Below are 23718 nucleotides of genomic sequence, written 5' to 3' on the forward strand. Positions count from 1 at the left end.
CAGTAGCCCCTCACTGCAGAACACACGAGATCCAGGGGGCGGAGACGGGTAGGTTAAGGGATATGTAAAATGGGAGTTTTTACTGTTTCCATGGTTTCTACAAAATAAAACCGGAAACCGGTCTGCTTCAAAAACTCTCCTTCATAAATTGGATGTTATTTACTATGCTGCAATCATTTAACACTCACCACTGTCACTAGTATTCTTTATTGAACTGGTCTTCTCTTCATTCTCATAGACAAATTCATTGGTTTCTGTTCATTTATAAAACTCTTATTGGGTAAACTCCATCTTATTTACAGTCACTTCTTAATGTTCATAATACAAGTCGTAACCTGTGCTATAGCAGTTTCATTAATCTTTGCAAACCTAAAGTCCGTACCTCCTTTGTCGTTGCTCTTTTCAGTTTTCTGCTGCATGTGATTGGAATCATCTGACCGCAAAGGGCACATTCATGCCGTTCCACACCCGTAAGACCTTCGTTAGTCTTCGAAACACAATCCGATGGCTCAGTGAGGCCTCCATAGCCAGCAATGACACTTCCTCTCTCAAGATCCATTAATGTACTAAAAACATATTTAAATCAGTTCATGTGAGTACAGTGGTTCAATATTAATATTATAAAGCGATGAGAATATTTTTGGTGCGCCAAAAAAAAAACAAAATAATGACTTATATAGTGATGGCCGATTTCAAAACACTGCTTCAGGAAGCTTCGGAGCGTTATGAATCTTTTGTGTCGAATTAGCAGTTCGGATCGCGTGTCAAACCGCCAAACTGCTGAAATCACGTGACTTTGACGCTCCAAACCGCTGATTGTTGTTTTGAAATCGGCCATTACTATAGAAGTCGTTATTTTGTTTTGTTTTTTGGTATACAAAAAATATTCTTGTCGCTTTATAATATTAATATTGAACCACTGTACTCACATGAACTGATTTAAATATGTTTTTAGTACATTAATGGATCTTGAGCGAGGAAATGTCATTGCTGGCTATGCAGGCCTCACTGAGCTATCGGATTTCAACAAAAATTTCTTAATTTGTGTTCCGAAGATTAACGAAGGTCTTACGGGTGTGAAACGACATGAGGGTGAGTATGAAATTATATTATTTTCATTTATGGGTGAACTAACCCTTTAAAATCAAGATTTCCTCATGATTTGCAAATAGTTGGAAACATTTGGGATATTGTAAATACTCAACTGAACAAAATATATAACACTGGCTTAGTGGTTTTTGGATTATTTTACTGCAAAAATCTTAGGCTACATATTGTAGCTTTAATATTGCAGGAAAATTCTTCATATTTAATATGATCAATCTGCATTAGGTTACACCAAAAAAGGTTATTAGTAGCCCATTTGTGTTATAAATAATTATATTAATTATATATATTCTTATTCAATATGAATGAATCAACCAGACTACATTAGGTTACTCCAAAAAAAAAAAAAAAAAAGGGTTGGGGGGGTATTAAAGATAAGATCAGGTAGAAATAGCAAACAACTGCAACTGTTTTCCTTTTTACGGTGTAGCGTGCAACTCCCTGCGTCTCTTTCCTGACAGTGTCACCCCCGGGGAGGAGAACAAGACGCCTGACAGCGCTCCCCTTTTCCTCTCCCGTCTAGATGCAGGATCTGCTCTGACTGCTTGTCCGTCACTATGGTGACAGTGCAGCATCAGCATAACCGCTGTCACCTACAAAACCTTAATGCATCAAATCAGAATTGTAACCGGCTCTCGCCTAGCCCTTCCGTAATATTACCAGCCTGACTTTGTTTTCTAACCACGGCAGCCTCGTAATGTTATTTTAACCAGATCTCCAAGCGACAATGCCTCGCTGTTCAGAACGTGACTTGTTTATCGTGTCAGTGGGCAGTCACGGTAGTAAACGATCGTTGTGCGTGGAGTCGTGGACGTGGTGACGATGAATCCACGCCACGGTGATCCAGTTGACGACAGAGGCGGGGAGGGGGGGCGAGCCCTGATGCTGATGCGCCCGAGTCGACGAGATCTGCGATCCGAGACGCACGATTCACACCGGTCGAGCCGAAGATGGTAGCGGTTCACGCCTCTGCGCACTCCGTGGCCTCCTCAGAGTGGATCATCTGCCTGGACAAGAGGTGAGCGACACCAGATCATGTCCGAAAGCGATTTTTACGTCCTTTACTGTCCGGAGGGGCTGCAACAAGGTGACAGCAGCAGAATTGCGCGATGCTCTGCCCTGCGTCTCTGATGCATCACCTGCATCGCAATTGTCTTCATATAGCCAATAGATTTACCCTTTTTTCTCTGAAGAGATATTTATTTCTCTAAACAAAGAAAATGATAGAAGCTGCTTCTCTTTCTCCAATCAGGGACAATGAATGACATGCTTCTCTTTATAATTCATTTGCTGGTCTCATGTCATCTGAATTTCACGTGTGCATCATTTGGAATATTTTTGAAAGCAATATTTTAAGTCATTCTCTTCTGCAGCACTGAATCAGACTCTTAATTTTATGCGCTGCAGGCTATTTAAACCAGATGAGTTAGGCTACTTATAATTAGGCTCACAGAGTTTTTGTATATAGTCAACTTTTCGTCTCTCCGAGACAAATGAACCTATTGAGCAGTAAGAATATCTGTTACCTTCTCACAGCCCCTCCTAGCCCAGACACATCCCTGCAGGTTACCATGGCGATGGGAGGGAAAAGTGAGATCACCTTACTGGGTGTGATGGGTTTTCAGAGGCTGATGTTTTTAATGGACTCTTTAAACGTAGTCGAGCACATCGTTTTTACACTGATCAATGTAATGGTTCTTAAAGATATCCATGGTCTCATTTACATCCGACACCAGGATGCATTGTGGAGATCAATAAATGTACACACACACAAAGAAAAAAACAGGCTGCGCTGTTGGATGAGACTCCCCTGCATTGTGCCGCTGTCCTAGCAGTTTCTACAGATCAGTGACACCATAGTCTATACTGACAGTCGGTCATTTGAAATTAGGACCTTTGGCTTGGTAATCCTTTCTTGTGCTGTATTCTATTTAGTGAATATGCTTGACAATGAAAGGGTTAAATATTGCTGGGAAGACAGAGTTAAACTGTCTCTGTTGCTGTATCTTCGCCTCCATTGATATTCATATTATGCAAAAGGATGAAGCCACCTGTCAGAATAATGATCCCCCACTGTACTGATTCTAAACACTGTGAGAAACGAAGAATCGGCATAACCAGTTTAGGGTTATTTATATATTATTAGGCTATAGTATTTATTGATATTTTGAATTAGCTTTTACTTTTATATTTTCCCCATTCATTTTAATTTTAGTTGAGGTTATAGTCATTTTTTTATGCGCTTTTGTTATTTTTTTTATTTATTTATTTTTTTTAAGCTCAAACTCAGTTTATTTCAGTCATTTGACAGGGCAACATTCTAATTTATTTCTAATTTAATTTCTAATTTAATTCTAAGTTGAAAAATACAGAAAATTCCTTCATATTAACATAGTAAGGTTGTTTTTTGTAATTAATGAAATATTATTATAAATAACTTGTTTTGTGAACATATTTTGTTAGAACATGTCAGAATCAATGTATCTGAGTCTCCTTGCTCCTTTTGGAGGAAATAAAAAGATAAATGATTTCAGGTTTAGTTGTTAAAATGTGACAATGTTGGCTGGATCACATGTTCTCAGTTGTGTGCCCTGTTCAGGCTTCAATTTAAAGGATTAGTTCACTTCAGAATTAAAATTTGCTGATAATTTACTCACCCCCATGTCATCCAAGATGCCTTGGCCGCCCATGACCCTGTCGCCGGTTCACCACTGTTCCTTCCTTGGACCACTTTTGATAGATACTGACCACTGCAGACCGGGAACACCCCACAAGAGCTGCAGTTTTGGAGATGCTCTGATCCAGTCGTCTAGCCATCACAATCTGGCGCTTGTCAAACTCGCTCAAATCCTTACGCTTGCATGTTTTTCCTGCTTCTAACACATCAACTTTGAGGACAAAATGTTCACTTGCTGCCTAATATATTCCACCCACTAACAGATGCCGTGATGAAGAGATTTATTCTTCACCTGTCTGTGGTCATAATGTTATGCCTGATCTGTGTGTATATATATATATATATATATATATATATATATATATATATATATATATATATAGGTGAATTATTCCTTTAAAACTGCAGACCTCTAAGACCTCCTGCAAAATCTCTGAAGCGCACAAAAATACATAGACAGAGACACAAAGGGGAAAGTGTTTTTTTAAAAGACTCTTTGGACACTTCACAATGGGCTGGAGCTATATGAGAAAAAGAAAGAAACATGGATGAAAAGAGTGAGCAAGACAGAGAGAGGGAGGCATGGCTTTGCACTGGCGGACACTGTAATGCAGTGTCCGTTCTGTGCCCAGCAGATATATGCTGGTAATGTGTTTCCACTCCAGTGAATCTCAGCACATAAAAGTCAGCAGCACTCTCATCCTCTCACATCCACAAGAGCACAGGCGAACTGGTCCAGATCACATGAGACTGGCCTGGTGAAGCTCAGCATAACCTACAGGCAAAGAAATACATGTACAGTAGAACTAGTTAATGTACATGACACACATCTGGTTCTCAGTGGTGCACTAAATGCATAGAGGCTCATAGATTTACATAGAGTGTGCAAGTAATAGCAGAAAAAGGTCGCCATTGCAGTCATAATATGAAGTGTTTTTCCACTCTTTCTGTGGTTTCAGAGAGATCAAGCCCTGGAATTGTTAGTGTCTCTGCCCTGCTGAACAGTAGAGATCATAGTCAGAGAAAAGATGCCTGGGAGCTGCATTTCTGTTAAATCTGGATTTTTCAATCTGGAATTTTCAATCTGGAACTGTTTTAAGGTCATTCTGACAGCAGTTATTCAATCTGAAATGTATAGAGTGTTGCAGTGATGATGTATTTTTGTAGGCCAACCCAACAATAGAGTGCAACAGTTGGGTTCCGGAAGTAAAAACTCAATTCATTTTCTCCATTAGGAAATTCACGAGTTCGTTTCCTCATAAAATCTTTAAGCTAATAAGGTTAAGCGTATTTGGCTTGCTGTCTGCTGTGGAGGGGCTTGAGGAACTCAAGCTTGGATATACACCCCAGGGACTACTAGTGCCTGGAAGAGGAGTACGATAGATGAGATGCCTAAATTATGTGGTGGAGTTGGGGAGGTGGAGGGATATCGAAACAACTGATGCCAGAGCAGGGTGAGTAGCTGCTTATATGCTCTGGTCGTTAATTGAAAGATTAGGGTTCCCTCCTCTTGAAATTATGTTTGAATTTCACTAATTGAAAGATTAGATTCACTCCTCCTGAAATTATGTTGTGAACTTCACTTAATTTTTAATGATAACTTATAAACCTTTAAAGACAGACCTACTGTGAGCTCCAAAGTTGGTTAATCCATCATGGTATTTGCTTCTGCTGAAGCCGTCAACCTGCATTATTTCATCTTATTTTCAAATAATCATGTTTAACAGTGGAATTCCTGGTGAAAAACTACATTACCCATGATGCTGTACTGACATTTAAGCTCCGCCCACTACCATGAAGCACTGCGAATGATGTAATGGACTATATGCACGGAGCGTTCTTTAGAACTTCCGCATTAATATAAGCCAGCTCGATAACTTCCGGTGAGATGTCATTTGCTGGTGTGTTGAGCATCAGTAGTGTAATACTTAGTTTATAATCAGAATATAGTCACTTAAATAGTCAGGCATAGCATTAATTTAGTTATTCAAACGTAAGACAGCTTAGAAAATAAATAAATAAAGACGTACCTCAATGTTCCTCCTCGGCTAAATTCAATTCGACCATTAGTTTTCACACTTTTATGTGAAAAAAAAAGCTTCAAAAATTAAATATTTATTGTGCACTTTAGTTAGATTAATTGAATAAAATGTGTGTTTTCACAAGTGTGCTGAAATCATTGATCTTGCGCTGCTCTGACTGACATCTGCTGTGATTACAAAGGGAGAGCGCGGTGCTCGCTTTCTGTGTAATTAATTCACAATAAAAGTTATTGTTTTTCATAAGATTTTGTGAGTATTTCATACTTCACATTGACAAAATGTTTTTTCAAACCTAGTTATTTTATAATGTTTAATATTTAGTCAAAAACGAAGTGAAAAACGTTTAGAGGAAATGGCTGATATGTACGCAAATAAATGCTACTTTGCCGCCACCTGCTGGTTAAAGTGCTAATTACTGTCTTTTTTATTTTTAAATAAGTGTTTTTTATCAAATGTTAAATTTCCTACATTTTTAAACGTTCGGTTTTACAATGCGGGACAATCTCAGAAGGATGAACAAATTATGTTATATTTTACATGTGGTCATCGCATTAAAAATAACATTTGAAGTGCTGGGGAAAAAATGTGTGTGTTTGTGTCTAATTACAGACATGGCATTTTTAAACAGTCCCAATAGCTTCGTATTTATTGCAATCAATAAAACTGGTTTATTGGCAAATTAGGTAAATGTAATAACTGCATTAAAATATAAATACAACAATAAAAAGTCAACCATAGATGGTTTTGTGTCGATGTACAAGGACTTCAGAATGAACAGCTAACAGTTCACCGGAAGTGCCCGAGCTGGCTTAACGACAACCAGGAAGTAACCCGTGCATATAGTCCATTGAGCCGATCTCCCTTTGCTCTCAAAATACTGAAATGTTATATGCAAATATATATATATATATATATATATATATATATATATATATATATATATATATATATATATATACAGTACAGTCCAAAAGTTTGGAACCACTAAGATTTTTAATGTTTTTAAAAGAAGTTTCGTCTGCTCACCAAGGCTACATTTATTTAATTAAAAATACAGTAAAAACAGTAATATTGTGAAATATTATTACAATTTAAAATAACTGTTTTCTATTTGAATATATTTCACAAAGTAATTTATTCCTGTGATGCAAAGCTGAATTTTCAGCATCATTACTCCAGTCTTCAGTGTCACATGATCAGAAATCATTCTAATATGCTGATCTGCTGCTCAAGAAACATTTAATGTGTACAATTGTACAAAATATTTGTGTACAATATTTTTTTTCGGGATTATTTGATGAATAGAAAGTTCAAAAGAACAGTGTTTATCTTAAATCTAATCTTTTGTAACATTATAAATGTCTTTACTGCCACTTTTGATTGATTTAATGCATCCTTGCTGAATAAAAGTATTCATTTCTTTAATTTCTTTTCAAAAAAATAAAAATAAAACTTCTTACTGACCCCAAACTTTTGAACGGTAGTGTATAATACTACAGAAGCTTTGTATTTCAGATAAATGCTGTTCTTTTGAACTTTCTATTCATCAAGGAATCCTGAAAAAAAAAGTACACAACTGTTTTCAACATTGAAAATAATCATAAATGTTTATTGAGCAGCAAATCAGCATATTAGAATGATTTCTGACAGATCATGTGACACTGAAGACTGTAGTAACGATGCTGAAAATTCAGCTTTGCATCACAGGAATAAATTACTTTGTCAAATATATTAAAATAGTACACAGTTATTTTAAATTGTAATAATATTTCACAATATTACTGTTTTTTACTGTATTTTTAATTAAATAAATGTAGCCTTGGTGAGCAGACGAAACTTCTTTTAAAAACATTACAAATCTTAGTGGTTCCAAACTTTTGGACTGTACTGTATATATATATATATATATATATATATATATTTATTTATATGCATATTTTACAATAAACTTATATTGTTAATATATTGTTCCCTTTCATGGGAACTATCGGCGCTACGTCGAATGACGTGATGGGTTCCCATCACGTCATTCGACGTAGCGCCTGTTCCCTTACTCAGGGAACAAGGGTTACACCAGTAACCCGAGACGTTTTTAAACATATAATCAACATTCGTAAATGAGTAGTTTTATATTTCTCCATTTTTAATTTGATTATGCTGTTCGTCAGTCCTTCATGGGATTGTAGTTCTTTCCCTCACTAAAACTGTTAAGTACACAGTCTTGTACCTTTTGTCTTTTTGTCCGATTTCCAAAAACTTTTTTGCTTCAAATCAAAGTTTTTGTGATGTGATTCATCTCATAGCTGATTGGCTTATAACTCTTTAATGAAGACTATTTTAAAATCCCTATGGGAAAAATTAATGAAAAAAATACTTCCGGAAACCAGCGTCACTAAAAAAAGGGGGCGGGCACTAGGGATGTCCAGATCCGATCACGTGATCGGAAATCGGGCCCGATCACGTGGTTTCAGACTCGATCGGAATCGGACGTTACCTCCCGATCAGGACTCGGATATATATGTATTAGGGGTGCAACGGTTCTCGGTAAAAAATCGAACCGTACGGTTCTCCACTTACGGTTCGGTACGCACTTGCACCGCGGTCCATCTCGAATGACGACGCATCTATTGGTTAATATGGTTTGTTTAAAATAGCAACGTGGAAAACCGACAGAGTTAAAATATATGTTTCAGTCGATGGATGCACAAAACGTTACAACAACGATAATCAGAAAGCGTGGACAAAACAGTCACTCTTTGTAAACTGTTAACTGCGAGTGCCGTATGCTCTAATGTCCAGTCATTTACGCTGTCATCACCCAGGTGTTGATAGCACGCGAGCGCAGGTGAGACCTGAACAGCACACGTTGCTGTCTGTGTTTAAACTAACTCATTTAAGCCTTGCTGATTTAAACCTTCAAGAACAAGACGCGAAAGAGAGCTCGCGCGCTGTGAGAAGATTTGTGTGCGCTCATCCGAAGCGCGCACACGCTTATTTCAGTCAGCGCGCAAATACTGAGTTCTCTTTCAAGTCTTGTGCTTCAGCGGACAAATTCATACAAAAATTATGTCAACATGCCCGTCCTAGCGAGTATCCTAGCAAACATAGTCGGTTATGTCTTAAGTGAACGTATATTATTCAAGAAAGACAGCGCATGTGTAAGAATATATACTGGATCGTGCATGTCTTAAAGGGAAAACAACTATTCCTGCTGCCTGTATTTAATGTTAAATCAAACAACAAATAACAAAGACATCACTCACTGCTCTTGACTGAATAGTTTTTGTAACTTCAATAATGATTCATCTTTATTTATTTTATACAGTAAAGATAATATGCAGTGATATTTTATATTTGATTACTATTTGATTACTGTTAGATACCTGAAAAACCTGAAAAGCACTGTTCCTGGATCTGTTTTTTTGCTCTTCTTTATTCTTTTTTATGTAGGCTATTATAGAAGTATCGGATCGGGACTCGGTATCGGCAGATACTCAAAATCAAATGACTCGGACTCGAGGGCAAAAAAACGTGATCAGGACATCCCTAGCGGGCACTAATGAACTCTATTCAGTTTGAAATATACTGCAGTGATGTATTTCTGTAAGCCAGCCCAGAAGTTAGCATTACCCTGGTTCCCTCAACAAAAAACCTATAGGATTTGCTATTGGCTTTTGGCTATTGGCTCTGTGACAAATAAAAGTTTATGATTCTTTATGATGATCATGATAATCTTCACAAATTAACACAACTTTTATGAATTTTGAAGCCTAATCACTAGACGTAAAAGCTAAACGTAGGCTATAGACAAACTACACCACGGTCGCATGACTTCAACGTTACCATCACTAAGTTTCTGTCAACTCTCTCAGGAATTTAAACACAACAAGGCTGTGAAAGCGGACTAGAGAGTAGATGAGTTTACCTGTTCACCATGATGACATTTAATGTTCCCCAACAGCCTCTAGTCCCATTTAGCCTTTTGTTAGTGCATGCCTTTTTCAAGACAAAATCTTCACATATATCACAATGGGGTTTTACTGGTGTATGTCATAGAATAAAACATGAAAATATCTTGAGTTTGTGTTCACCACAGAGACCTTATTTCAGGCATTTAAAGTCACAGTATTTTCTTCCCTGTTGTGATGTATATCTGAGTGAAATGGCTTATCGAACAAGAAAAATGTAAAGTGGGACTTGATTTTGTCCATTGGGAATTGATTGGATCATTGGATGGTTGGATGGTTGTGGTTTGCTATTGTTAAATCTAATGTGAGTCAATCAATCAATCAATCAATCAATCAATATTTCATACACAAGCCCCAAGAATTGTCCATTTTGATTTCATTGTGACTGTAACCAATTGTGACTTTTTTTCATTGTGACTTTTTTGTTAAAAAAAATCCACTGACTTTGGGAAGATGGAAACGGAAGTGCTAAAATGCTAACTTGTTTCAGGATTTTGGCCTACAGAAATACGTCATACCTGCAGCTCTCTACTGGCATCCTCAGTACCAAAATTCATACGTAAAGGAAACCAGTAGGTAAAAGATCAGATAGATTGTGTGAACAATGATAGTCATTGTGTGAACATTGACTGACCCACTTTGGTTTGTTGTAGTTGCAAGGCCAGTACTAACAGAGCAGACAAGGTCTATAGTTTTTCTTTTGGAGTCTTTTGTGGAACTTCAGAAGCTTGATTAATCTCCATATGAAGTTTGTCCCACTGCCCTCTGGTTTAAAAAATGTCTTTGAAGTCTTAATTTCTCTATGATGTAATCTCCATAGCAACAAGGCTATCCTGTATAAAAGGAGTCCGAATTACAGCATACTGACATCATTAAGAGAGGCAGTTTATTCACACAAGTGCATGCGCACACACACTCACACATATACATGTCACTTAATGAGCTGAGAAATGAGAGTGTAGATATATTTATGCAAAATGGAAAGATGATCTTTATGTGCCTACGTCTACAGTGTCTCAATCTTGCATACACCATTAGAGAAAAATTATGCTACCTGACTGAATAAATAACTCAGACATTTTGTTTTAAATTTGTCAATTTAAAAGTAATGCGTTACTTTACTAGTTACTTGGAAAAAGTAATCTGATTACATAACTCATGTTACATAACCCAACACTGTTAAGGTCTGTATGATTCATGGCTTGATTTTGACAGGACTGATGACAAAAACATTTATACACATTCCTTATCCATACAGAGAGCACAATGTGCTTATTGTTGCATTCTAATAGACACAACTTTGTTTATTTCCTCAGCAACCTATTCACGTAATTGTCACATGCATCACTGCAATGTCAGGGTTTTCTTGTAGGTCAGTTTGGTAAGAGAGTGTCCCAGACCATAATGTCTGTGTGTTTTTTAGGCCAGCAGAACGCTCGGGAGAAGATGTGGATATAATTCTGGCTCGGCTGAAGGGTGTGAAAGCCTTTGAGAAGTTTCACCCCAACTTGCTGCAGCAGATCTGCATGTGTGGCTTCTATGAGTACCTGGAGAAAGGCATCACCTGTAAGAACCACATTTAGAATTGTTTTTTCATCATGATGCTTCCAGATTTTATTCCATTGAGACCAGTCAGGAAATGTGTTTTCAGAAAGCTAAAGGATAGAAATGAATCGACACATAAAAAGTAAAGATTCTTTTTGTATATGGTTTCTCAGCTGTATGATTCTTTGGAGATTAAAATAGGTTTTTTGATAACGGTTAAAAATTTGGGGTCAGTAAGATTTTTTAATGATGCTGGAAAATTTAGCTTTCTATCTCAGGATTAAATGGCATTTTAAAATATTTAAAATAGAAAACACTTATTTTAAATGGTAAAGATATTTCACAATATTACTGTTTTTACTGTATATTTGACAAATAAATGCATCCTTGGTGAGCATAAGCGACATCTCAAAAACTTTGGTTACACTTAATTTCAATAGTCCACTTTAGACATTCTACTAACTATAAGTAACTTTGCAACTACATGTCAGCTAACTCTCATTAGAGTTTTAGTAGACCTGTTAGGTTAGGGTTAGGGCTAGTACAATAAGTTGACTTAGTTGCAAAGTTACTTATAGTCAGTAGAATGTCTATTGGGGAGCATCAAAATAAAGTGTTAGCAGATATTATGCAGACAGTCTACTAATGACTGCAAGCTGACATGTAGATACTCATAGTTAGTAGAATGTCTAAAGCAAACTATCGAAATGTGTACCAAAGATTTTATTGTTAAACGTCTACTCCTCAATCTGTGCTAAAGGTAGAATTTGCCACCTAATGAGACAATAAGAACCACATGTTACATTAATGAAAAGAAGTAACTGTCCTGTCATCGAAATTAAGAATTCCTCTGTAATTTGCAGATCAGTATTCATAGACTCACTTTGTTTGCCTGCAGTGTATAGGCAGGGTGACATCGGCACCAGCTGGTACGCTGTTCTGTCTGGATCTCTGGATGTGAAAGTGTCTGAGACAGCCAACCATCAGGTAAGAGAGACCACAATCAGAATCATTTGAAGCTTCAATCTGCTAGGAGTCAGCTGGGATAATAGTAGTTTGTCCTGGCAGACATCATTTGCATCCATCAGCATACAGAAACTGCTACTAAGGGCTGCTGTGAGTGGGCGGGCGGTCCAAGACTGGCCTTGTTAATAGTCTGATGCATGAGGATGTTGAGGCAGGGCTGTTGGGGATGGAAGCATCTTTCTGTGAATCCTCTGGGAATACAATGAGTCACGCTGTCAGATGTGTTCACTGGCCCTAAAGCATCCATCACTTCCACACAAATGAAGAGGAATTTTCAAAGATTTTCAAAGAGCTTATATGTATAGAGATATGTATCTTTTTTTCTCAGTCATTTCCACCAAATAGAAATGCAGAAAAACCACTGTTTTAAAAAGGTTTCCTGAACACTCTCCTTGTTTGCCATTGATTGGTCAAACAGATACCGCCCCTAACGCCAAAAATGTTTCTGTGTTGGGCTGGTTCAAATAAAGCAATATTAGACAGTTTTTGGAGTAATCGGTCATGCTTATAGACTCATATTAAAGCTGCAGTCCGTAATTTCTCGCACTTATGTCTCGCAGAAGAACATAAAAATCAGTCAGGCTTTCATAGACAGCCAAGGAAGTCAAGGAAGTTCCCTTTTTTAGGTGTGTTACAAGCTGTTCACACATTTGGCAATAAAAAAGTGATTAATACATGAAAATTCTAACATACTGTATAGAACCTTTAATGTGTCCTCCTCATAAAAGTATAAAAGTATTAATTTCTACAGCTTCTGATAGTCAACAATCATTGGATTTGTTTCTATTTTTATTACTCCTCAGGAATTTTGGCAAAGTTACTTAACTGTCAGTCCCACTTTTTGGGTATAAAACAAAAATGAGAAGTCCATTAATTCTCCTGAGCTATGAATGAGCAACCTCTGAATACTATTTTCCCCTTTGAGCCTGTATGCATCGCAGCATTCATATGTAAAGTATTCTGCGTTTTTGCCTGATTACATGCACAATTGTGCATAGAACTGACACAAGGCATCATGTTAGGCTTCCCTTTTTAAACTTGTGATGCTGCCCTGCAGCTATGAAAGTCCTGCACAGAGCTGAACGTGTGTGTGGTGCGTATGTGCATGTGAAAACACGTTTCATTGATGCAATATTAACAATGTGTGTCGCTCCAGTTTCATGGAGTGATCCGTTAGGCAATATGCTATTATCACGCTCTCTGATCAAATGAATGTAAACTGTAATATGGTGCAAAAAAGAAATGTATGCGTTTATGTAATATGAATGTGTGTTTTCTGATCTCAGATCATTTGTTATGTGCAGCAATCTTTTTAAACCTCATTGAGCACATTCCCTTACAGTGTGCATAAATTTACATAAATTACATGAATTAGAAGAGTCATTTAAAGTAAGAGTTCACCAAAAAATTAAAATTATTTTCAATGCAATTACATTGAATAAGGAATGAGTGGTCCCTCAAAGCCATATGGAGCTTTGCATTTAAGTCATTATTTAATTTCTATTCTCTGAAGCCGTACAGATTTGGAACAACACGAGGGTGAATAAATAATGGCACAGTTTTCATTTTGGACTACTCCTACTCCTTCTAAGATCTTTATGATAAGCTTGCAAAAATGTTATCATGGTCTCTCTCCCTCTTTTTGTCTTCTACTCTTCTTAATATTTCTCCTTTTTCTGCAGGATGCTGTAACTATCTGTACTTTGGGAGTGGGAACTGCCTTTGGGGAGTCAATTCTGGATAACACTCCTCGACATGCCACGATTGTCAGCCGAGAGAACAGTGAACTTCTGCGAATTGAACAGAGGGAGTTTAAAACCCTGTGGGAGGTTTGTTTGTGTGCAAGTGTTGCTGAATGTTTTCATTAGAAAAAAATACCCCTATACTGGCTGACAGGAAGAACAGAAATGGCTCTGTAAAAAGCAAAAAAGAATTTGACCGTGACCCACGTGTGTTTTGCTTACAGCGAGTCTTTGTAGGGCAGGGCATTGAGAGGTTGTGTGTAATTGATGTGGCAGAAGTTAAAGTGCCCCTATTATGCTATTTTTAATGTTCCTAATTTTGTTTTGGAGGTCTCTTACAGATTTACATGCATCCAAGGTCAAAAAACCACTATTTTCTTATAATATACATTTCAGCATCATTCTCTCAGTGTCTGAAATGGTTCAATCAAGGATCCAGCCACTCTAAACCCCTCCTTTCAGAGAGCCTACTCTGCTCTGATTGGTCAGATGGCCCAGTATCTTGTGATTGAACTACTGCCTACAGCGCATGTCAGAAATGACATGCCACGTCAGAGCCGATAGCCTCGTGGGCAGCGCGCCGACATATAGCGCCATTGCGGGATTCCCGAACCTCTGGCACGTCTACGCCAGAATACAGCACTTGCAAGTTGAGGTGCATCGACCCGACACAATCTCGCCTCATGTTCACGTTCACGCGAGAGTGACAAAATGCTTTACGGTAATTCAAAAACAATGTATATATTATGACTTTATAAGACAATTTCGAAAATTACCCACCTCCATCGAGTGTATCGTATTTGCAAATTACCCACCTCCTATTTCTTGTACTGTATTTGCAAAACTACTGCACTGGTGAGCGTTGTAGTCGTTGTAGTCCTGAGTTGCGCTTGAGTATTTACGACAGTGTGATTCACTGAAGGAACCTGTAGGGGGAGCTTCGCAAATCTTACTGAGTTCTGCTTTAATTGCCTATACATAGCATAATCAGCGCTCAAGCGCACACATAAAGCTTGCTGCAGCACATTAGCAAAAGTAATTTAGCTCCTAGTCGACTAACGAATAGTCGACTATTAGGGGGCAGTCCTAGTTTCTTTGAAAAAAAAGGGACGTGATGTGTAGCCAAGTATGGTGTCCCATACTCAGAATTTGTGCTCTGCATTTCACTCATCCATGTGCACACACACAGCAGTGAGTATTGAACACACACACCCGGTGCAGTGGGTTGATATTTTTGCTACGGCACCCAGAGAGTGATTGGTGGTTAGTTGATTGCTCAAGTGCACCTCAGTTGTGGGTAATGAGAGTGGATGAGAGCGCTGTTCATTCATTCAGTGGGCTGTTTACATTAATGTCATGTCATGAAAGCACTCTGAGGTGCAAGTACATTCTCAGACTCAGCCGAACACACAAGCGCTCTTCTTCATGAGCATTTGACCGTCCATTTAAAAACTAGCCTAGAGTGCCGTCCGCTATTAAAAACTAAGCTCAGAATCGATTTGAGAGAGAATTGCGATGCATTCAGAAAATCTCAGAATTGATCCACGAATCAAAAAGCATCAATTTATTGTCACGAACCCACAACCTTTGGGTTACAAGTCCAACTCTCTAACCATTAGGCCAAAACTTTGAGTTTTAAATCTATTTGTTGACTGTGATTTTTTTAGGCTGCCTAATATTTTTAAGGTGTCATCGAATGTTTTTTTACAAGATGCAATATAAGTCTAAGGTGTCCCCTGAATGTGTCTGTGAAGTTTCAGCTCAAAATACCCCATAGATTTTTTTAAATTAATTTTTTTAACTGCCTATTTTGGGGCATAATTAGAAATGCGCCGATTCAGGTTGCGGCCCCTTTAAATCGCGCGCTCTCCGCCCCCGGAGCTCGCGCTTGCCTTAAACAGTGCATAAACAAAGTTTACACAGCTAATATAACTCAAAATGGATCTTTACAAAGTGTTCGTCATGCATACTGCATGCATGCGTCGGATTATGTGAGTATTGTATTTATTTGGATGTTTACATTTGATTCTGAGGCTGTGATCCATGGCTAAAGCTAACATTACACACTGTTGGAGAGATTTATAAAGAATGAAGTTATGTTTATGAATTATACAGACTGCAAGTGTTTAATAATGAAAATAACAACGGCTTTTGTCTCCGTGAATACAGTAAGAAACAATGGTAACTTTAATAATGTACTGTTAAATGGTAACTTACTTAACTGTCAGTCCCACTTTTTGGTTATAAAACAAAAATGAGAAGTCCATTAATTCTCCTGAGCTATGAATGAGCAACCTCATTTAACAGTACATTAGCAACATGCTAACGAAACATTTAGAAAGACAGTTTACAAATATCACTAAAAATATCATGATATCATGGATCATGTCAGTTATTATTGCTCCATCTGCCATTTTTCACTGTTGTCCTTGCTTGCTTATCTAGTCTGATGATTCAGCTGTGCACAGATAGACGTTAATACTGGCTGCCCTTGTATAATGCCTTGAACATGGGCTGGCATATGCAAATATTGGGTGCCTACACCCCGACTGTTACGTAACAGTCGGTGTTATGTTGAGATTCGCCTGTTCTTCAGAGGTCTTTTAAACAAATGAGATTTATATAAGAAGGAGGAAACAATGATGTTTGAGACTCACTGTATGTCATTTCCACCTCTTGTTATTTAACTATACCAAGATAAATTCAATTTTTAATTCTAGGGCACCTTTAAAAAATGGACCAACAATGCTGAATTAAACATGCAACATATAAGGTCATGTGACAAAAATGTTACATGCTATTGGTTATCATTTCATACTATTCTTAATACTATTAAAAAAAAAATAATAATAATAATAATAATGGGCCGCATACAGTACATAAATCCCTGTAAGCAGTATGCCTCTGTTCCATTCTGATCAATGCCACTGTGTCTTCAATAAGGCACTTTTTCAGTGCTAATCACTGAGCAACAGTAACACTGGGTGGCACTGTCTGATCTGCTAACAGCTCAGTCAGATCCTCTGGGCTGTTCAGCACAGTCATATGCCAAATCCTAGGCTTTAACAGGCTTTCATAGAGTGTGTGAATGTGTGTGTGTGTGTGTATATTGTAAATGTAAAGCAGTGGTCTCAGCAATAATCGGTTCAGGAGTCATGTGTTGGTCTTTGAAGTTTGTCACGTTAACTGAGCAGTGAATTGGGGGTAAATGCATTGGGATGTTGTGAAAAAGGCAAGATATCCTTATTTATTGCCTTAAATGGATTTGGCATAGTTGTTAGTTCCAAAAGCTTTGAGGGACCGTATGATACGCATTACACAGACACTTTGATATGGTCATTTTTTGTGTGTCTTCATGCTCGAATCTTTCTGTCATGAGAAAAATGGATTGTAATTATATAAAATACAAAAACAAAAAAAAACAAAACAAAGATTCAACCCCCATCTCATAATGATTTTCTTTATAGCCTATTAATAAGAGCTCATATATTGCAGCATTTAATCATGCCACAGAGGAGTCTTTTACTGGATATAAATATTTATTGGTCTTTATGGATCTTCAAAATATAGTTTTAAAATGGTAGTTAATAAAATTGAATGAATCTGTTGTCACTTACTAAACATATCATTCCAAACACTTAATTTTTTTTAAATGTGTTGTTCAGCAATTGAATGGGGACAGGGTCTATTAAGCTTTAAAAAATAGACATAAAAATCACCATAATTTAGTCCACATGACAAATACGCTTCTGAAGACGGTTTACATTGGTATTTCACAGAAAATCTTTTTAATTTATGTTAATGTACATTCAAATAAGGCACATCCTGCAATGTCAAACTTATTTATGACATCATATTTGAACACAAACAAGATTTCAGAGCTATTGAAAGGAAGATTTGGGAGAGGTTTCTTTTCTTTTTTTATGCGCTGAACAGAAAAGAAGATATTTTGAAGAATGTAGGTAACCAAACAGTTGATGGGCCGCACTGACGTCCATAGTATGGAAAAAAATACTATGGAAGTCCCATCAACTGTTTGGTTACCTACATTCTTCAAGTTCAAAATATCTTCTTTTGTGTTCAGCAGAAAAAAGAAATTCATACAGGTTTGGAACAACTTGAGGTTGAGTAAATGATGACAGAATTTTCATTTTTGGGTGAACTATCCCTTTAGCATGTGCACAGCCAACATTTGACATAGTGTCTTCTGTGGACACCTGCTTATGAAGAATCTGTGTTCTGTATTGTAATAACTTTAATGTGCTGATCATTTCTGATCATTTCAGCATAAAACATGAAGTGACTGTGACTCAGTGTGTGTGACACACAGAGGCTGTAAGGCTTCTGTCATTAATGCTGTGTGTAAATAGTATCACCCGTATCTCACAGCTTGATAGTGACCATATGTGCCATATTTTTGTTTCATATCTCACACATGCAGCTGAATAATCAAACATACAACATGAATTATGTATCAGTCTCTGCTGCATCAATGGAACAATGTGGGCAAAGATCTCTCTGTCTCTCTACTATTTTCCTCATCTCTCTCTTTGTAAAGCTCCTCTCATTCAGACGAGTGCTCATGAGAGTGTTTTTGTTTGTGTACGAGTAGTGTGTGTGTGTGTGTGTGAATGAGGGAAAGGGTGACAGAGTTCATATATTTGTGTATATGTGTGTGAGGTGCACCATTTCAAACCCTTTCAAAGCCTCGATCACAATATGTACTATGAACTATGAAAATGTTTTTACAAACTCATATATTCATGGCTAACACAGTAGTCTGCAGACTTTACACCTCATTGAAATCTTAAAAAAAAAAAAAAAAAAAAAAAAAAAAAAAAAAAATATATATATATATATATATATATATATATATATATATATATATATATGCCAAATAAACAACATTTATTCGTTGGGCAGGCTAAGTATTAAACTATTAAGATCACCGTGACTCACAGTGTTATTGCTAACTATTACTAACAAGTAACCTGTTAACCATAAAATTTTTGAGCATAGATCTGGACTTAAATGATTGTAATTCACGAATGTTTTGGAATACAGACCGAAGGTTGGTGTCTTTTTATAGAAGACACTCAGCAGATTATTGCAGCTTCACAAAATTAAAGTATAAAGTTATAGAAGTTAAGTTTATGCAAAGCAAATATACTGAACAATTATTTTTTATCATATATTTATTATATATTAATATATATATTATTATATATAATATATATTATATATTATATATATATTAAATTTGAATAAAATGAAAACCAAAAGACTTTTAAATCACATGAGCCAATATTTTATTCACAATAGAACATAGATAACATAACAAATGTTTAAACTGAGATATTTTAAACTTTTATCCACTGAATGAGCTCATTTCAAATTTGATGCCTACTACAGGTCTCAAAAACGTTAGCACAGGGGCAACAAATGGCTGAAAAAGCAAGACACTTTGAAAAGTTTCAGCTGGGAGGACATCTAGCAACTAATTAAGTTAATTGATATCAGGTCTATAACATGATTAGCTATAAAAGGGATGTCTTAGAGAGGCAGAGTCTCTCAGAAGTAAATATGGGCAGAGCTGTGAAAATTGTGGAATGCTTTAAAAACAATGTTCCTCAATGTCAAATTGCAAAGGCTTTGCAAATCTCATCATCTACAGTGCATAACATCATCAAAAGATTCAGAGAAACTGGAGAAATCTCTTTGAGTAAAGGACAAGGCCGAAGACTTTTATTGGATGCCCGTGGTCTTCGGGCCCTCAGACGACACTGCATCACTCATCGGCATGATTGTGTCAATGACATTGTTAAATGGGCCCAGGAATACTTGCAGAAACCACTGTCGGTAAACACAATCCACCGTGCCATCTGCAGATGCCAACTAAAGCTCTATCATGCAAAAAGGAAGCCATATGTGAACATGGTCCAGAAGCGCCATCCATTTAAAATGGACTGTTTCAAGGTGGAAAAGTGTTCTATGGTCAGATGAGTCCAAATTTGACATTATTGTTGAAAATCACAGATGCCGTGTCCTCCAGGCTAAAGAGGAGGGAGACCTTCCAGCGTGTTATCAGCGCTCAGTTCAAAAGCCAGCATCTCTGATGGTATGGGGGTGCATAAGTGCATACGGTATGGGCAGCTTGCATGTTTTGGAAGGCACTATGAATGCTGAAAGATGTAAAAAAGGTTTCCAGATGACGTCTATTTCAGGGAAGGCCTTGTGTATTTCAGCAGGACAATGCAAAACCACATACTGCAGCTATTACAACAGCATGGCTTCGTCGTAGAAGAGTCCGGGTGCTGAATTGGCCTGCCTGCTGTCCAGATCTTTCATCTATAGAGAAAAATACATCAAAGACGACCATGAACTCTTCAGCAGCTAGAAACCTATATCAGGCAAGAATGGGACCAAATTTCAACACCAAAACTTTAGAAACCCATAACGTCGATGCCCAGACATCTTCACACTGTTTTGAAAAGAAGAGGAGATGCTACACTATGGTAAACATGCCCCCGTCCCAACTTTTTTGAGACCTGTAGCAGGCATCAAATTTGAAATTAGCTCATTTTGCGTATAAAATTGTAAAAATTTCTCTGTTTAAACATTTTTTATGTTATCTATGATTTGAAACATCCCAACATTTCATATATATATATATATATATATATATATATATATATATATATATAAATAACAAAATAATTTGAACTCTAAAATTACTAGAAAATCAAAGCCATATGTCTTACCAAGTTTTATTCCAAATTTGAAGGTGATATCACTTAAATTGAGCTTTTTGTCCAATTTCACAACAGACACAGAATGTCTTGAATCATGAATTTTGAGTGTTCGACTGATACTTAATTTATGATGATTACTATGGGATGGGGGAAAAAAAGACAATAAAAAAGCATGCCAAATGTCGTCCCACTACCAGGACAGTTAATAGGCTAAAACTGTTTTCAGTAATTGAAAAAAGCTGAAATGAAGTAATATATAAATATTAGATGAAAAACTTAAACAGAAATTAGAAATGTTGCATTGAAAAAATTGAAATAAATAAGTTAAAATTAACATTACTTACTACTGAAATAAAAATAATTTAAAGGGGTCATGAACTGCAGTGTTTTATTGTTTTATAATGTTTCCTGGGGTGCACTAATAATGTTAGTGTGCTTTTAACATCAAAAATCATCTTAATTAATAAATAAAGGGCATTTTTCCTACCCTGATTTTAGCCCTCTTATTTGAACGCTCTGTTTTAAGGGGCCTGTCTGCTGTGAGTCTTCAGTGTAAACGCCCACTGTGATTGGCTAACATCTTTCCATTTGAAATAGCTAAGTATTACTCTCTCAAAAACTTTTAGTGTGTTTTTACTATTACAGCTCTCAAGGTTAACTAATTGTGAAAAGTGTTGCATTATTTATGGCATTAGAACATTGTAGCTGATCACATGTTATTGAGCGCATGAAAGCAGTGATCTCGTCATTGCAACTCAATTTCTGCACGCTAACGAATGCTTTCATCGTAACTAACAGTGCAAACGCATTGTAACTAAGAGATTCGTTGAATAAAATGGGAGTTTTGGCCTGTGTCCAGGAAAACTTGCGCTGTTTGATTGACAGCTCCAGCAATTGTAAAGGGAGCGTTCTTTGATCGATTCTTTATATAATTTACTCACCATTTAAATAACAGATTATTTACATCCTATTAAGAGAAACAACACGAAGTTGACCTTTTAGTCACTGGTTTGATTTACTGACACATAGACAAAGAACATCTGACTGTACATGAATCATTACATACCAGGCATTATAACAGTAAGAGTAACTCAGTTACTTACATGCATTTGTTGCATTACTGTCGAGTCCATATAGTAAAAGTCTGTTTGCAAAGCCTGCGCCGAAATGCAATTGATTTACCAAAGAATCCACAGTGAAATAAATACAAATAAATAAAATAAAATACAAATACAAATAAATAAAGCTCAACTGAGACATTGGTAATGCATTGGTAAACTGAAAGGTAATGCTATTCTTGTCCTGTGTCGCTATTCTCTACTCTTCATCTCACTAACACTCTAGTGGCTAACGTTGCAATGGTGAAGTAGGCGTTGATTTCTTCTGCGGAGGCGGAGTTTCACCTATCTATAGGCACATTCCAGGATCAGTCGTTCAATGGGCCTGGTGTCAATAAAAGCTTTTATCCTGTAAGTTTTCTGAAACTTATAGGATATTCTTATCGTACGATGACCTTGTATGAAAAGTTGATTTCTCAATTCATGACCCCTTTAATGCTAAATAATATTAAAAAAAAATAATAAAAATGGCAAATGCAGATAACAAAATTCCTAAAAATTAAACTAAATTAATCAAAATATTAATAAATACTATAATAGTATATTAATAATACTAAAATAACACTAAGACTCAAAACAGGGTCCTCTTAAAGTCATAAACTACATTAGTGTTTACCTGACTGGAAAAGGGCTGAACTAACTGATCCTCAAAGACAGACTACCCTCCTCTCTAATGTGATAAAGGTGATTTCACCACTGCTGTAGGGCACACACACACACACACACACACACACACACACACACACACACACACACACACACAGCTGTCCGTTCAGTGTAAATACAATTTAATACCCTTAATAATTGATGAAGCCATGAGCTTTTGAGAGCCTTTTAGCAGCCCATAGTTTCCTCTCTCTCACTCATGTGTAATGCTGTGGTACAGGGTGAATTGAGTGAACGCAGCTCTCTGATTGGCTACAGCTATTGCCTGGCAACGGTGACTGAAGTCCAGTCAGATGCTCGGCCAGAAAGATCCAAAGAGCAGACACTGGATCACATTATCCATACGTGTGTAACTGGAGCGTTAGGGTGTGTGTGTTTGATTTTATGTCTGTGCATCAAAAGGAGAGGAGGTGTCCTGGGTTTTCCTGGATAATGCTGGGAAGTTGGCAGTGTTTAGGAAGGAGACAAGTATCACGTCCCTGTGGGATTCTCTGTCGGACTACACTACACAAACTCTTAGGGTGAGTCCCATTGGCTTCAGTTACGCCACATGCATAAGGATTTGGTGCTATTTTCATTGTTTAAATTTCAAGAAACCACACTTAAAATTGATATAGTAGTACTAGCACTGGGTTCAGACTCAGAGCCGTATCAATATCACTGTGGTTTTTGAGGTTAATGATGTCAGAGGTCTTTTTCAGCGGTGGTGTTGATTCTTACTGGTGCTAATCATGGTTCTGCTTTTTGATACATGTCTTGCGTACATTCCCTACATGTGATTTTTAATGCGTTTTTAGAATGTATTTTTTTCTGACTTGATAAAGAGGCCCTGTCCTTGTGTGGCTATGAGGTGAATATCAGCTGCTGAAAGCCGAGGATGTGCGTTGAATGTTGAGGGGCTTCTGTCTCTCTGGGTCAGTTCTGTGCCAGGCTGCAGGGGGCACCGCCTGACGGGGCACTGAGGGAGGAAGTACACTTGTTCTGTGTGCTTATATGCTGTTAATTGCATAATCCTGACTGAATTACTTAACCTATGTGAAGGCAGCCAGCTGGAGAGAACAACGTGTTATTTTGT

General features: G+C 37.1%; 1 protein-coding gene across 3 annotated transcripts in view; it reads left to right on the forward strand.

The window, feature by feature from the left end:
• The first annotated feature begins 1469 nt into the window (after positions 1–1469).
• The window catches only part of rapgef4b (Rap guanine nucleotide exchange factor 4b), a 51809-nt gene continuing 29560 nt past the window's right edge, over positions 1470–23718 (forward strand). The window contains exons 1-4 of one of the 3 annotated variants that reach the window (XM_048200297.1): positions 1470–2125; positions 11218–11360; positions 12238–12326; positions 14048–14194. In XM_048200297.1, the coding sequence (XP_048056254.1) occupies positions 2058–2125; positions 11218–11360; positions 12238–12326; positions 14048–14194 (447 nt within the window). In that variant the 5' untranslated portion in view covers positions 1470–2057. Of the gene's footprint in view, positions 2126–8533; positions 8672–11217; positions 11361–12237; positions 12327–14047; positions 14195–22904; positions 23165–23718 lie in introns of those variants that run through there. The other 2 variants (XM_048200298.1, XM_048200299.1) reach the window with 2 other exon arrangements.

This window comes from Megalobrama amblycephala, linkage group LG8 (assembly GCF_018812025.1).
Source record: "Megalobrama amblycephala isolate DHTTF-2021 linkage group LG8, ASM1881202v1, whole genome shotgun sequence".
Classification (NCBI taxonomy): domain Eukaryota; kingdom Metazoa; phylum Chordata; class Actinopteri; order Cypriniformes; family Xenocyprididae; genus Megalobrama; species Megalobrama amblycephala.